This window comes from Phaenicophaeus curvirostris, chromosome 8, assembly GCF_032191515.1.
Source record: "Phaenicophaeus curvirostris isolate KB17595 chromosome 8, BPBGC_Pcur_1.0, whole genome shotgun sequence".
Lineage (NCBI taxonomy): Eukaryota > Metazoa > Chordata > Aves > Cuculiformes > Cuculidae > Phaenicophaeus > Phaenicophaeus curvirostris.
The window spans coordinates 22389090-22405669 of record NC_091399.1 but is presented as its reverse complement, the minus strand read 5'-3'; the positions used below and the strand labels follow the sequence as shown (position 1 = coordinate 22405669).

Below are 16580 nucleotides of genomic sequence, written 5' to 3'. Positions count from 1 at the left end.
CGCTGGAAAGAGTTGACCAAGCAAAATGAGAGGCTTAGGGAAGGCTGCAGCAGCCTGCTAGGATTTCACTAGGACGATCGCGTTCAACAGGGAAGAATGCTATCGCACGGGTAGGTATGTGAGCTATGGCTTTGCCTTCTTTCAGTTTTTTTCTTCTCTTGGAGTTCATGCCGGTGGTGAGAAACGCCGCAGCCCTACAAGCAGCGCATGTGTGCGTTTGCTCCCGTAGAGCGCTGTAGGCTTCAAGGATGCTGTGAAAAAACAGGCTTTGCAAGAGAGTGGAGAAAAAGATGGCAATATTGGAAATCAATCAATCCGTCTCCCTTCATGATTCACCCAAGTATGCACATTTCCCCTCCCCTCAGTGTGTTAGAGCAGCTTTTGCTTTTCTTTTGGTGTGATGAGAGCAGCGAGGAGGGTGGCTCTCGCTCCCCTGGGCTCGCTCCGCTCCTGGCAGGTTGTTGAGAGCCGCGCTGAGCGCCGTTCCGAGGTGATCCCTAATTTTGGCCTTGGATTCCTGCTGCCGCGGGAGTGCCGGTGCCCGGGGGCTGCCAGCACGGCCGCCCAGCGCCGAGCACCTGTGGTTTCTGAATCATTTCCTTTTCCAGTTGTGTTCTGAGTTTGCTAAATGTGTGGCAGCCGTGATGCTGTTTTGTTCCCGTCTCGGTGCTAACGGGCCCTGATGGAGGCTTGCCCGTAATGCAACTTTCTGTGGGTTTTTTGTTATTATTTATTCTTGTAAACAGTTTTAGAAAGCAACTTTCTAATGGAAAGCCTAAAAACTTTGTTCCTCTGCATGCCCAGTGTTGGAAAAGGACAGTGCTGGTTGTCAGAGAGGAGCAAAATCAGAGACTGCTGGAGTCTTCATGCAAGTTCCTTGCCTTGGTGCTGCCTTGCAGTCAGTTCCTGTGCCAGTTGGAGCTGATTTACCACGGCCACTGTGTCCCACCTCGATATCTGGCTTCTGAGGCCGCGATAAGGGGCTGGGCAGGGGCTACCCGTCTCAGGAGAGGGTTACACAGTGTTCTGGGTGGCCGTAGAGTGACCCAGGGCAGCGAAGTGGATCAGAGTGCTGGGAGGAGCAGTTCCCTTGATTGTCCCTGACCTCTGTCGCGGGCTCAAGTGGCCCCTGGTCACCGCCAGGAAGCACTTCCCAGCCCAAGCCTTTTCCAGGGCTGCGGGAAGTAAAGAAAAAAATTCAGTTACCATCCAAACAATTCACAATAACAGGAGCTAGAGTTTAATTTTGCAGGATTTTTTTTCCTCTTCGAGGAAATGTAGTGAAAAGACATTGTCCTCATTGTGACAGAGCTGTGAAGGGCACGGGAGGGGCTGCGCGTTCAGGAAAACACTGAGAATGAAACAATTTACCTCAGGAAAAAGGAAAGAGAACCCCAAAATACTTCCCTTAAAACCTTCCTTTGTAACAGCTGGTCAGACATGGTATAAACTTCACAGCTCTGTCATCCAGGAGCTGTAGGCTTGGACCAGGATGATTTTTTTGGTGATGGAGGTTGTGTCCACTCTGTTTCCATCTCCCAGGAAGGATCGATCTACAATCTAGCATTGGATCAGGTCAGGTTTTTAAAGGTAGAATAGTGCTGTGTCTGGGTTTTGCCTGATTTCCATTTGTTTGGGGGAATCCTGCTTTAAGTGACAGTGCCTGTTTTTTCCTGGTTTTCAAGTAATCCAGATGCCCCCTTCCAAGTGCACAAAGGCACCGTTCACCACGGAGAGTTGCTAACACCAAGCATTCAAAGTTCCACTGAGTTTGAACCAGCGTATGTGAAAACGTTTGGTCCCGTAGAGCAGCATTAAAAATCCATTTCTCCCTCTGTCAAAGTAAACTTTATCTTTTCCACTGACTTTCAGAGGAGCCACGTCCAACGTTTCATGCCAACTTCAAATCCCAGGCCAAGCAGTGACCTGCTGAAAATGGAGACCCTGGCTCACGACTCCCTTCAGCGGCAGCAGCACACGGTGCTTTTGTGTTGATGGGAATCCAAGACTGGACGAGCCAGCAGGAAGTCTGCTGGGGTGCTGAGGACATTTCCAGTTTTATTTACTCATCGCCAAGAGCGAGGTGGAAGCTTGGATGAATTGGTAGGATCAGGGGTAATGGTTTAAAGAGGGGAGATTGAGATGAGATCTTAGGGAGAAATGTTTTGCTGTGAGGACAGGGAGACCTAGCCCAGGCTGCCCAGAGCAGGGGTGGCTGCCCCATCCCTGGAGGGGTTCAAGGCCAGGCTGGATGGGGCTTGGAGCCCCTGAGCCAGTGGGAGGTGTCCCTGCCTGTGGCAGGGGTGGGACTGGGTGGGCTTTGAGGTCCCTTCCCACCCAAACCATTCTGTGATTCTATGAATTGCTTGTTCTGGAGCACATGGTGCAGCAGAGCACAGGTCAAGCCCTGCCCTGAGTGTCTAGCGATGTGAGATCCCAATATCTGTGTGATTTACAGCAGAACGTGACAGCTCCCAAGTGTGGGTTCATGTCTGAAAGCAAGTTTTGTGTTCTGATTAGGGATTTCATTTACCAGTGGATGTGAGCGCTTGATGAGCTGGCTTAGGGGTAGGTCGCTTTCATGCAAGCCAGATGTTCACAGACAATGTTGTCAGAAAAGCCGTTTGTTCAGTGTAATGTTATTAAAAAAGAGTATTTGCTCTTTGCTACCATTTACCCATGACAACACAATTTCAAAGACCTACACACCTGCTGTAATGTGGTCAGAAGCCTCCCCGGCAGCTGCTTTCATCTCACAAATTCTAGGCTTGATACCTCAACCTTTCTTGTCTGTTTTATGATGCAGCAGCAGACCTTCTGGTGGAACAGGGTCCTTCTTTGGGGATGCAGGGCTGGACACTGTGCTGAAAGAGTCCAGTAGAGAATTTAGGCAGATAGCTCTGGTTTTCCATACCTCAGAAGTTTATGATCTCGAAAAACTGTTTTGTGTGAATATTGATTCTGATTCTGTAGCTGTTCATGTTTGTCCTGGAGTTTGAAGAGACCTCATCGCTCTCTGCAGCTCCAGGAAAGGAGGTTGTGCTGAGGCAGGTGCTGGTCTCTTCTCCCCAGTAACACGTGATAGGATGAGAGTTATAAGGAAAAATTCTGTTACCGTAAGAGTGGTGAAGCCTTGGCAGAGGCTGCCCAGGGCTACGGCGGAGTCTCCATCCTGGAGGGCTTCAAAAAGCATACAGACGTGGCACTTGGGGACACGGTTCAGTTGGCAAAGTGGGGTTGGACTGGATGGTCTTAGAGCTCTTTTCCGATCTCAGTGATTCCGTGTGTAGATGATTTCCATTTTATGTGCTTGAAATTATCTGTTAGTCTTATTCTTTCAGGAGCACGGATGAGACTGTGAGGTTTATTTTTATCACTGGGGATTTTTGTCACAACGGGTGGTTTGAGGGGAGGAAAACACCTCAGCTGGGAATACCTGTGTGTGTATCCAGGCGTTTTGGGGTCCGTGTTTTATATGACTATCACAAAGTTTAGAAAGCTCTCTTGTGTAGCAGGCGAGTGGGAGCAGAAAAGAGCCTTTATGTGAAAAAGTCTCACAAATGGTGAAAACAGGCATTTCTTTAATGTTTTTTTGGCTCAATCACCACATAAAAAGTTTTTAACTAACTTTTCAGATGGTTGAGCTGCTTAAGGCTCAGAATGGACCCTTTGTGCTTCCTGTCCCAATTAGGAATTAATGTTTAATTATATCAGCCGAGCATTTTTTATTGTGAGCGCTTGTATCAGCCCCGGGCCCCCGGCTGTTGCTTTGGCAGTGAATGGCTGTGGTTTGTGTAATATCGTCTGTCCTGTGGCATTGTTTCTGTCTGCATTATCTGAGTAGGTTAAAGAAGGGTTTGTGGAGAACCTGGTTTGTCTTTGATTAAAACTTGATGTAAATTTACTTTTCCCAACCATTCAGACATAGTTCAGGAGAGCTAAAATGCCACTTATGGGATAGTTTCTTCCTCAGTTTGCTGTTAAAGCTTTGCACTTGCATCCAGAACGTTTTGCAGCTCTGGAAAGCATGAGTGATAGCCCTGATAAACCAAGAATGTTACTCCCAGAGCTGAGAAATGGCGCGTCATGCTTTTGAAGTGGTCTTTGACATGGAAATGCGTAGAGCGTTCTCCTCTTTAGATTTGGACAAATAGCTCGGCAGAGCCAGATCTCCCCACAGCCGATGTGCCAGGTACAGAAAGAACTCCTGTGGGTTTCTCTGAGCCTTTATCTGGTAGGATCTGCCCCTGAACAGCTTTTTGTCTTCAGTCCAACCAAGTCAAAGTCAAATTGCTGCTGACAATGGGAAGTCTTTTTGGTGTGTAATACGTGAAGAAGTACTGTGACTCAGTTAAAACAAACAAGGTTATTGTCTGGGATCCGTCGCCAAGGAGGCACTTACTGCACGTGTAGGTGGAAATTGCACCATGTATTTTGAAATGCATTTTATTAAAGTTGCTTCCCCTTTACGTCCCTTCTGTCTCCTCTTTATGTCTCTTCTGTCTCCTCCAAGTTCTGGATTGAGGTCTTTGAGCTTCCCCTGCCGTGGCGGGTGGTGGTGACAGCGTCGGCAGCGGGGCAGGGGATTCACGGCTCCTCTGAAACCACGCAGAGAGGCAGCCTGAGCCCAAACGTACGCTGGGTGCTCGCAGCGTGGGGCTTGGTAGCTCAGAGCGGTAGGAGTGGAAAAGGACTCAGTGTTCAGCTGGTTCCTGGAAGTTGCACCCTTTTCAGTCTTCTCAAGCGACTAAATCCCCGGTGATTTGTTGGAGTCTTGCCCATGGTTGTGGACTTGCAGAGCCAGGGCCCTGGGGATGCTCAGTTGTGGCAGATGGTGTGATGGAGGGCAGCTTTCTGCTGGCTGGGTTGTGGCTGTGCCGGGGTTTGGGTGGCAGGGACACCTCCTGCTGGATCCTCCAGCCTGGCCTTGGCCACCTCCAGGGATGGGGCAGCCACCCCTGCTCTGGGCAGCCTGGGCCAGGGCTTCCCCACCCTCACAGCAAAACATTTCTTCTAAGATCTCACCTCAATCTCCCCTCTTGCAGCTGAAAACTGTTACCCCTCATCATGTCCTTGCCCTCCCTGATCAGGAGCCCCTCCCAGCTTGCCTGCAGGCCCTTTCAGTCCTGGAAGCTGCTCTAAAGTCTCTCTGGAGCCTTCTCTTCTCCAGGCTGAACAACCCCAACTCTCTCAGCCTGTCCTCATAGCAGAGGGGCTCCAGCCCTCGGATCATCTCCGTGGTCTCCTCTGGACTCGCTCCAACAGCTCCATGTCCTCCCTGTGCTGAGGACTCCAGAGCTGGATGCAGGCTCCAGGTGGGTTTCCCAGAGCAGAGCAGAGGGGCAGGATCCTCTCTCTCCCTGCTGCTCCCACTGCTCAGGGTGCAGCCCAAGACACGGCTGGTTTCTGGGCTTCAAGTGCATATTGCTGGCTTGTGTTGAGCTTCTCATCCACCACCACTCCCAAATCCTTCTCCTCAGGGCTGCTCTCAATCCGTTTTGTCAGTTCCCCAGACTGCAGACCAATACTGACTGTGACATAATTTTGCTGATGAGTGCTATGAAATCAAATTAACTCCAGTGGCTTTGCAGGGAAATTTTGGCACGCTATCCGTTTGCACTCAATCGTTGTGGAAAACTGGAGAAAGCAGCAGCATGTTATGATTTTGCAGCACTATTAATTAGTATTTCCCACCAAAGGTAGCAGAGAGAGTAGGTACCTTTCTATTTTGCAGCTGGAGAAGCAGCAGCTTGGCAGGGTGATGTGGCGTGCCCAGAACAGGAGCCCGGGGCCCCGCAGGCGAGCCCCCGTGGGGACTCCTGACTCACGCTGTCTTGTTCCTTTGGGAATTTCTGGTGAGGCACTGGCCCAAGTTGCCCAGGGAGGCAGTGGGGGCCCCATCCCTGGAACATCCAAGGTAAGGTTGGCTGGGGCTCTGAGCAACCTGATGGAATTAAAGTTGTCCCTGCTCCTGCAGGGGGTTGGGCTGGATGAGCTGTAAAGGTCCATCCCAAAGCATTCCATGATTCTATGACACATTTCATCACCAGCCTCAGCCCCAAGAAGATGAATTCCAAGTAGTTTGTTTGAAATACAGTAAACATTGACTTTTAACAACAATTATTTGGATATAAATGGTTTGTTTTTAATACCTTTGCAGTTCCTTAGTGGGATTTATGTTTAAGCATCATCATCATTTGTTTGTGTTTCTTACTCCAGGATGATGATGTTTCTTCCTATGAAAATCTCTGTTAGAATCAACAGAACTCGTCACGTTGGAAAAAGCGGTGACTTTTTTTTTTACAGTGCTCCCAAATAGCTAGCATTCCAAGTAGCTTTTCCAACCAAAATGTGATAGTTTGGGTTTTTTTAATAATTTCTATTACAGGAAACATCCCTGGCTGTAAAGCCTGGCAGGGACACTGGTCCCTGGAATGCCTCAAATACAGGGAGCCGATGGGAGCAGAGGTGTTACCATCTGTTACCTGGGGACTGAGCACGCACCTGCACTTCCTACAATGCTGGATGTTTTGGTCATGCCAACATACAGCACGATATTTCCCAATGCCAGCATCAGGGTAGTTCAGATGTTATTTCACTGCCCTACAGTGTGTGTGTGAAGAGATAAGCGTGGAACATCACCCCCTGGGAATTATGAGTTGCTAATTTCAGCCCTTATCATTTTATTCCCCCCTCAGTCTAATCTCGGTTTTCCAGACTCGGTGCCTTGTCCCTGGGTCCACTTTTAGTCCTGTTCCAGTCGGGTGATGAAGGGAAGCAGGGTGGTTATCTGCGATGGGCGATGCCAGCACGGGCACGCGCTGCGAGGGGCTCCTGGGCGCGCTGGGGATGACTGAGATCAAAGGCTGCTGCAAACCCGCCGTCCCTAAAGGCTGATAAATCCGCCGGCTGCGGGCAGCTGCTGAGAAGTGCGTCTCTGATCCACAGGTGAAATCTTGGGATGTGGGGGTCTGAAAGTTGAATATAAGAAGACCACAAGACCCATAGTTTTCACAGTTCAGTGTTGTTCCCCTAAGCTTGTTTCGATGAATAGAAATGGCTGGAGCGATGGCTGGTGTGATCTTCATCCGAATTTTGCTTTCAAGTGGGCAGTTTTGTCCTTATAATCATTTCAGGGGCCCCACTGCACCCGCAAATACAAATGTGGCAAAGCCATCGTCAGGAGAAGCTAAGACTGGTGATGGAAGGAGTGAGCCATTTCGGTGCCGTCCCTGGCTGGAGGGGCTGTGGCCCTGAGCCCTGGGACCCTGCCTAGATTGGTGGGTTTAAACTGGGTATTTAAGGATACATCCCCGTGAGGTGCTAAGGAGAATGGTTTAGTGTTTGATAGGAATGGTTGGACTCGATGATCCGATGGGTCTCTTCCAACCTGGTTATTCTGTGATTCTATGATTCTATGAACCGTTTTAGCCAGGACTGTTGTGACAGGACAAGGAGGAATGGTTTTAAACTGAGGGAGGGGAGATTCAGACTAGGTATAAGGAAGGCATCTTTTACAGTGAGGGTGGTGAGGCCTCGGTCCAGAGTGCCCAGGGAGGTGGTCACTGCCCCATCCTAGAACATCCAAGGCTAGGCTGGATGGGGCTCTGAGCAACCTGATCCAGTGGGAGGTGTCCTTGCTCCTGCAGGGTGTTGGGCTGGGTGACCTGTAAAGGTCCCCAAAGCCTTCTGTGATTCTAACGTGACTGCAGAACTCCCATATCTCTGCTTTTTTAACTGTTTCAGTGTGCTGTTCCCAATAAGAATGCACAGTCCTGCTTGTTGGTGCAGCCCAGGCTCAGTGCGGAGCAGCACTTCAGCTTAACTTCAGCTCCTGGCCCGAGGCAGCTGAGGCCAGACAGCACAGAACCACCTGAAAAGTGACCTTATGGTGTTTAGGCAGGGTGACAAATGTTTAGAGCCCAGGACAGTGGCTGCCGTGTCCAGGGTGTGCAGAGCCAGGTCCTGTGTAGAGCAAAACCCACTGGGGTGCAGCTCCAGCCCGCGGAGCTCGGGCTCTGCTCGGGTCACAGGCTCCGTGCGCGTTAAGTGTGTGCTGTGCTCTGTTCCTTTAATGAAGATGAATATGCAATAAATCATGTATGAGAACCAACCCAGAGGCCTCCTTGCAGCGCTATTCCCAAAAGGCATTTCATCATTTATCCTTACACATGCGGTATGGTTTAAAAGAGCTGGGGGGGCGGGTTTTGCCTGGCCCAGCACTTTCTCCTTTCTCCTTTCAATAGATATCTGACTTGAAAGACCGAGCAGTCCCAGCCTGAATTGTCTCCTGAGAACTTCTCCTTGACCCTTCCTGGCGCAGTCAGACAGGCTGCGGTTGTGACCCTGTGGCCACCAGCCCAGGGACCCTCGTGCCAAGGGGAGATCTCCTTCCCTTTTGCGGGGTCAGGGCCGTGTCCAGAGCATCAGGGACTTGGTAGGAGTCAGTGCCACTCTCAGGAGGTGCTGGTGCTGATCCTGTGTCTGAGGGAGGTTGGTGCAATGTTGTAGAATCAAAGAATCATGGAATGATTTGGGTTGGAAGGGACCTCAAAGCCCATCCAGTGCCACCCCTGCCATGGGCAGGGACACCTCCCACTGGCTCAGGGGCTCCAAGCCCCATCCAGCCTGGCCTTGAACCCCTCCAGGGATGGGGCAGCCACCCCTGCTCTGGGCAGCCTGGGCCAGGGTCTCCCCACCCTCACAGCAAAACCCTCCCTAAGATCTCATCTCAATCTCTCCTCTTTCAGATGAAAACCATTCCCCCTCGTCTGATCCCTGCACTCCCTGATCCAGAGCCCCTCCCCAGCTCTCCTGGAGCCCCTTTCAAGCACTGGAAGCTGCTCTAAGGTCTCTCTGGAGCCTTCTCTTCTCCAGGCTGAACAACCTCATCTCTCTCAGCTTGTCCTCGTAAGTGATGTTACATCTTGGCTGGCTGATCATGTAAACATGTTTTCTGGTCAGCTTAAGAACTCTCACCTACTTTTTATCCTTTCTAGTTGTAAACATCACTATTTCACAGCACACCAGCTTGGTCAGGCTGGGAAGGGACCTCTGGAGCTCATCCAGTCCAACCCCCCTGCTAAAGCAGGGTCACCTACAGCAGGTATTTCTGCAGTGCCGTCTCTCTCCTGCTACGTTCCTTCTCTTTTCCTCTGTTCTGTTATTCATACCCGGACCCTACTGAACCAATAAGTCATGGATGTTAATTGCCTGCCCAGGGCCCCGATTATACTGCAAGGGGTCTGCCTGGGGGAGGAGAGAGCAAACCTGCTGCAGGCGGGATGAACAAGCGATGGGATGAGAGGAAGGGGTAGACTGGGTATTAGGAAGAATGTCTTTATTAACAGAGTGGTGGAGTCTCCATCCCTGGATGGTTCAATGAGTGTGTGGCTGTGGCACCTGGGGACACGGTTTAGTGGGCGTAATGGGGTTGGGCTGACGGTTGTACTGGATGAGCTTGGAGGTCTTTTCCAACCTTAATGATGCTGTGAAGGCAGGGCCTCCTGGTTACTTCTGCCTGTACTTTTTGTGGTCGCAGTGTCTCTACAAGCTGTGCCGCGGGTGCTGATGTGAGGCGGCACAGTGTGGTCACACCAGCGTGCTCCGGCAGCAGAGTGGGTTTGTTTGGGGCTCTTCTCTGAGTGTTAATGTATTTTTTTCATTGTAAAGCATCTCCTGAGATGCAGGATGGACACAGCTCGATGAGGGGATGTATCATACACATCTCAGACAGGTTGAGTGTATAAACTGGTGCGTCCCAAGCGTTCACCTTCCTGGCGCGGTGGCCCAGTCTCTGACCTGGGTCCCTCGCGTGATGCCACAAGGCAGGTGATGGAGTCTGAGGGGACACGAGGTGGGGAGCAGCTCGCCGAGGCTGGGGCTCATCTGTGGGGCTCCAGCATAGGGAGGGCTGCTGTGGCTCTGCGGGGAGGACAGCCACGGCTGGAGCTGGGAGCTGTGCTCCTCTGCATCTCTGTGCCCCCGGCTGCTGCCCGCGCGTCCCGTGAGCTGCCAGCGGGCAGGAACTTAATGAATTAGTTTCCTTTTTTTTCTGCAGCACACAGTCACGCGGGTGCCCGGTTTGTAGAACACGCTCATTTTTCCCTTGAGCTGCCCTGGCAGGAGCCGTTGTTCCTTCAGAACCGTCCCACTGCTTTCCTTTATTCCCTCTGATGAAGGCCGATGGCTGAGGAGCCGATTCACTCCCCAGTGCGGCCGTTTCACAATCATCCTTTGATTCAATCTCTTGATCTTTTAGGTCTGATTTGTTTCCAGTACTTTTCTCTCTGACTTGGTTCTATTTATTCTCCTCCGTTCTTTTAGGTCACATTAAGTCGTTGTGTCTTGTTCCTGTCATCCCTGCACACTCATCCCTGTGGTCGATTTTCCTACTGGAGTGAATATCACGCCTCCCTTGTGCCTGGATTCCAGTATCTTGTTTTATTGTAGTGTGTTCCTTTCACTCATCAAGTTTTCTATATTTCCTAGAGATTTTAAAACAATAAATAAATAAAAAAAATGAGCACCCTGATCTAGTGGGAGGTGTCCCTGCCCATCACAAAGTGGTTGGAACTGGATAATCTTTCAGGTCCCTTCCAACCCAAACTATTCTATGATTCTGTGATTTTATGAACAATAAAAACCCCTACTAGTTTCTCTCCCCTCGGTTTGGGGGTTTTTTTGTTTGTTTTTTATTTAATCTGGCAAACCCTCAGCTCTTTTCTGCAGCGCTGTTTAACAGCCGGTACAACTTATTTTTAATCCAAGTTCCTTTTTTATTTCCTTCTGGCAGCTGAATACCAGATGATTTATCTCATGTGTGGTTTCCTTTTCTCTAGAGGCTGAGGATTATTAGAAATGCATGAGAGAAAAACAGAGAACGAGGTCTGATTTTAATTGAAAAAATTATCCAGTATTTAGAATTCAGTGTTTCCTAAAGTAGGTTAGAATAGTATTTAACATGAATCAGACGCCACATTTCAGCTACAATGTATTGCGACATTAAACAGCGTTTTGGACATGAGTAAAAACTGAAATTAGTAACGCTGTCTTCGTTTTCCCCAGCTGAAATCGTGACCTGCTTTTCTTTTATCTCCTTGTTACAAGCAGAGACAAGGATCTGCAGAAGCCGGTGTGCTGTCCCAGGCTGCTGTGATTTGGGGTGCAATGTGACTTTTTAGCATCTCTGGTTGGGTTTATTTATATTAGTGACTAACTGAATCGCTTTATTTTGTACAGACCAGGTTTGTGTGTGGTTATAAATGAGCCTGGTGGTCGCAGTGGGGGAGAGCTGAGCTCCAGCCACAGCCAGGGGTGGGTTTGCAGGATTGCTCTGAGCCACAGGACCTGCTGTGCCTTTCTGAGACTTTGGAGCCACTGCGTAGAGCAGTCATCTGGGTCACGGGATGTCTACACACTTTTTGAACCCCTCCAGGGACAGAGGCTCCACCACTGTCCTGGGCAGCCTCTGCCAGGGCTTCACCACTATCATTAAAGAAATTTTTCCTAATATTCAATCTAACTGTCCCCTGGCACAACTTGAAGCCATTTCCTCTCATCCTATCGCTTGCTACTTCTTTCCAGCATTTTCTCTTTAATGCTGGCGCAGCAAGGGGAGAAGCAATAGGGTTTCTCCAGAGGGTGCTAGAAAACAGTGATCCCACTTCTTCACATCCAGTCTCCATTTAAAGCTTCTTGTGAATGTGTTTCTTCTGAGGTTAAAAAATATCTCCTGTCATTAGCCGTTGTTGGTGTATTTGCCATTACTACGTGTGGTATCGTTGCCATCATTCAGTAGCATCTGTTTTCTTTTTCAACCATAAGGAGCATAAGTGTCAGATAGTTTGGTGTCTGGTGTTGGACTGCAAGCCTTCCACTCACAGGTGGGTTTTCTAGCAAGCTCGGAGAGGCTTTCGATGTGCAGGTCTGCCTCTGCTTGGTCCATCCACTGGGGTACCAGGGTGTGCCCTCTGCTAGTGAGCAGGCACACTGTGCACACGGCAGCCTCCAAAGGGAACGAGGGAGCAGAGCAGCGTGGAGTTGTGGTGCCTTCATCCGAATTCCCCATGCGGCACTAAGAAGAAATAAAGCAAAGGGAGAATGCAACCAAGGCCCCTAAAAATACAGAGTGGAACCCATTGAATGCAATTAATTTTTGGTCTTGAAAGCTGTCCCTGCCTGGTGATTTGCAGGGCAGTTTCCAGTCCCGTCTGCTGTCAGACACGGCCCCTGTTTCAGTGCTGCCAACTTTCAGAACGCCGTGGCTCGGATCCGCGGAGTTGCTTAGTGCCAGCCAGAGCTGGGGCTCCACGTGGTTTGGCGCACACGAGCGTGTGGGTTTTCTCAAGCGTCTCCACGGCAGGAAACAGGATTGGGTCTTCTCTGACCCTCCAGTTGTCTGTACCTTTGGAAAAAACCTTACAAACAACCCCGAGCGGCTGTGGCATCAGAAGATTTAAAAAGAATCCATAAGCCATTGTTAAAGAGAGGGAGAAGAAAGCATTGGTAGGTATTCTTAAGTAAGATATTCTTAACATTGATAGGTATTCCAGCCAGCTAACTGGCCTCAGAACCTAAACTGAGGGTGGTATAGGTGTTACAGAGCTTTGAGCAGGACTGTTGCATGGCAACCGAGGAGCTGATGTTTGTATTAGTGTATTCCTTGGAGAATTTTCCATGTTTTTCAATGCTTGATAGAAAACTCATTTTTGAAAGCTCACCAGTCGCTATTGCCAGTCACCTACATGTTTTGTGATAATAAAAGAGCGGAGGGGAATTCCTTATCAATGGCAGTGAGACAGAAGAGATATCAGTGTGTGATGTTCTCCAGCTCAGGCGCTGCTGGAAGCTGCTGGTGGAGGGATTCCTCACCCTGGGTTTGGCTACAGGAGTGCTGGGCATGTACCTAACGCCACGTGGGGCACCTCTAATTTATGAGATTCATTTTGTCCACTAGTATTTCTAAAACTAAAGTGGAAGGCAGCTAAGGTTGGTCCCAGCAGCTACCTGAGCTGTTCCCTGCTGTAGAGGTGCGTCTTCCCAGGTGGGTCTGCCGAGCATTTGTGATCACATAAAACCCAGAGCTGTGGCTCCTGGCTATGGGTAAGTTAATAACGAGTGCTGCCTTCCCTCACTGTGGCTGCAGAGATCCAGGCCTGTTGGTGTGGGTGCAACTGTGCGGAGTCAGGCTTGCGTTGCCGTCGTTTGCACTGATGGACTATTAATTTGGAAGTGCTGCAGAGGGCAGCTTCCTCCCTCTTGGGGATCGCCAGCCGTGCGAGCGGTGTGTGCGATTCCATCGGGCATTGTGGCACGTATCTGGGGACAGCTTCCAGAGGGGCAAGAGGGGTTCTGGGGTTCTCCTGCTTGGCCAAGTGGTGCTTAAAGCAACAGGGAAGGGTTGCAAGAGGAGAGGGCATGTGGGAAGCAAGGGTTAAGAAGTTTTTGTGCTAAGCATTAAGAAGTTTTTATGCTCCCCACTCAGAAAGCTGCAAAGCTGCAGTTTAGCCACCAGCCCAAGTTCATTAAAAACACATCGCCTCGTGCCTTTGGAGGCTGTCGTACCTCCGGAGGCTCAGCTGGGCAAGCAGTCCCTGAGGTGTTGAGCTGAGCATCTTTCCACTCGAGTGTGGCTGGTGTAGTGGGAGTGGGTTATCAATTCTTGGGGTGGCCGTAACCTTGTGATGAATTGCAGCCTGAATCCTCCCCTGCTGGATCCCTCATTCTGAACAAACTGAATCCCTTAAGTCCACGGATCAGCAAGTGTGCGTTTTTGCTAAGGGAGTGCACGGCTGGATGCACCAAACCCACCCTGCTGGGTCCCAGTGCTCAGCTGCACCAGGATTGCAGACTCTTTGATATGAAATGATTGTGGTGAGCATTTACAACATTAGTTAAAGGAAAAATTTCGCTAATAGCTCTTGGGAGTGTTTTCGTTCCATTCCCATGCGAGTTTATCTATCCATCCTAACTTCCCGGGGAGTTTCGGTGCTGGTTTTGTGTCAGGGATTCAGTTACACAATGTGCTGTTGGCCTGAAAACCCATGGCTCTGCCTGGACTTGCTCGAGTGTTAGCTCATTTTTCGGAGGAGGTGGTGATGTAAGCCTCGGCATCTGAGGTGAAGATAAAGCCCTTGATCTGCTTGTAGTTTTGCTTAGCTAAAGCACTTTATCAACTCGCACACAAAACACAGACAATTCAAAACTGTGGTGAATGTGCACACAAATATTCCAAAGCATCCATGAAACCACCACGAGTAACATGGAAGTGAATGAGAAACAATAGCTCAAAGGGCCTTTGAAATCTGAGCACAGGGCAAGAGTTTTAGATCAAAACTGATGTGTATGAAGCCAAATGTCTCAAGTATCCACAGCATTAGCTGATTTTTCAAGGTTTGAGAAGGTCTCGTTGACCCATCAGGTGAGTCTGAAAGGGAAGAGTGTCTGGAAAGCTGCCTGGCAGGAAAGGACCTAGGGTGTTCGTTGACAGCGGCTGAACACGAGCCACGGTGGCCCAGCATCCTGGCTTGGATCTGCCGTAGTCTGGCCAGCAGGAGCAGGGAAGGGATTGTCGCCCTGGACTCAGTGCTGGTGAGGCCCTACCTTGAATCCTGGGTTCAGTTTTGGGCCCCTGAGAACAAGAAGGACATTGAGGGGCTGGAGCGTGTCCAGAGAAGGGAAGGGAGCTGGGGAAGGGGCTGGAGAACAAGGGTTATGAGAGGCAGCTGAGGGACCTGGGGTTGTTTAGTCTGGTGAAGAGGAGCCTGAGGGGAGACCTCATTGCTCTCTGCAGCTCCCAGAAAGGAGGTTGTCGTGAGGTGGGTGTTGGTCTCTTCTCCCAAGAAAAAAGCACTGGGAAGAGAGAAAACAGCCTCAAGTTGTGCCAGGGGAGGTTTATGTTGAAGATAAACTGAAAAGATGTTAACCTAAAGAGTGATGAAGCCCTGGCAGAGGCTGCCCAGGGCAGTGGTGGAGTCTCCATCCGTGGAGGAGTTCAGAAAGTGTGTAAGTGTAGTACTGGAGACATGGTTTTGTCAGCACGGTGGGGTTGGGCTGGCAGCTGGATTGGATGAGCTCAGAGGTCTTTTCGAACTTTAATGATTCTATGATTCCCTGATTCTAAGGGATTAGCCTGTCTGCATGGATGGTACCCTGGTCCTGCTTTCTCTTCTCGCGGGAGCTGCAGCCCGAGCATCCCTCTTCCGACGCGTGGTGTCAGAGGGACCGCTTGGGCGCTAGCTGGGAACTTTTATGCCACATCTTGGGCTTCTCCTTTCCAGATTTTTTCAAACCTCGCAGAAGTCCTGTCTTGCATAGACAGGGTGGGTATGAGCTGCAGGAGGCTGAGTGCTGGCCTTGCTCTTTTGCAGGACGATGATTCCCGTGACCGAGTTCCGGCAGTTCTCGGAGCAGCAGCCGGCGTTCAGGGTGCTGAAGCCCTGGTGGGATGTGTTCACGGACTATCTCTCGGTCGCCATGCTGATGATCGGTGTGTTTGGGTGCACGTTACAGGTAAATCAAATGGGACGGAGGCAAGGCGGGTGCTCGGGGATGCTGAAAGAACGCCACAAATGAGGAAAGGAAGGTCTGTGGAAAGATGGTGTCACATCTTTTATCTCTTGGGTTCACTGGGAACAAAGTAAACATTTGCTGGTCCCAGAATTAAAGCTGTTTAGGTAGCAACATCAGATAACCCAGAGCAGACTTTTACCAGCTGTAAATCAGCGGTTGTGCTAGAGTTGATGGAGTGATGCCAGCTCAGATAAGAGCTGTTGGTTTGGCTTGTGCCTGAATGCCTGTTTTTACCACAATTCACTGTAACAAAACAGATGGTTGACTTAAGTTCTTTTTTGTTACTGTCTTTCTGTTTAGAAAATGTACTTTTGTAATTTCTGTTTTTCTTTATGTTGATATTCTTTCTGGTTTTATGCTTCAATGGGATTTGAAATGACTGTGCTTATTTTGTTAACGTCACCCACAACTTGTATTATGTCTCTTCCATTCCCAAGCATCTGTGAGGATGCTCACATGTAAACAGTAGACATTACTGTCACTCACTGTTACATTTAGCTGAAGAGCCGAAGTCTGAAAAGCAATGGAAAGTACTGTTTGGGATGCACTCCGCAAAAATAGAAAGTTATAATACTTGTTGAAACATGGATCTCATGTTTCTTGACATGACTTAGAAATGGAGCTAAAGGGACACACAGGCAGAGCTGTCATTTCATCAGAGTTTGCTCACTTTCACCAGCCAAGGGTTTCACATACTATGTCCCAAATTTCTCCTATGTATCGGAATGTACTTCTACAGGCAAAGATCAACTGCTGGAGGTTTCGATGTGTCAACACTTATGGCAGTGATGTTGTTCAAAATGCACGTGGTCTTAACTCAGCATCCCTCTGCACCAGGGTGGATCATCAAGGAGGGTCTGATCTGGGTAGCTCTTGTCACATACCCTGTGTTTAGAGCTTTCAACAACCATCGTGTCAAAGGACACCTCTTCACTACAAGCATGTTCTTAGTCTGGGCTAATCCCGAGTTGTCACCCAGGGCACATAACAGAGCTCCCTGGTTTGTC

At 49.6% G+C, this 16580-nt stretch overlaps 2 protein-coding genes across 4 annotated transcripts in view; one reads left to right on the top strand and one right to left on the bottom strand.

Moving 5' to 3' along the window:
* The window catches only part of KYAT3 (kynurenine aminotransferase 3), a 237203-nt gene that overhangs the window by 64421 nt on the left and 156202 nt on the right, over window positions 1-16580 (bottom strand). The gene's annotated exons all lie outside the window — the stretch shown is intronic.
* LRRC8C (leucine rich repeat containing 8 VRAC subunit C) overlaps window positions 1-16580 on the top strand; it is a 29037-nt gene that overhangs the window by 5673 nt on the left and 6784 nt on the right. Inside the window, exons 1-2 of one of the 2 annotated variants that reach the window (XM_069862819.1) lie at window positions 8832-8910; window positions 15372-15513. In XM_069862819.1, the coding sequence (XP_069718920.1) occupies window positions 15376-15513 (138 nt within the window). In that variant the 5' untranslated portion in view covers window positions 8832-8910; window positions 15372-15375. Of the gene's footprint in view, window positions 1-8831; window positions 8911-15371; window positions 15514-16580 lie in introns of those variants that run through there. The other variant, XM_069862818.1, reaches the window with a different exon arrangement.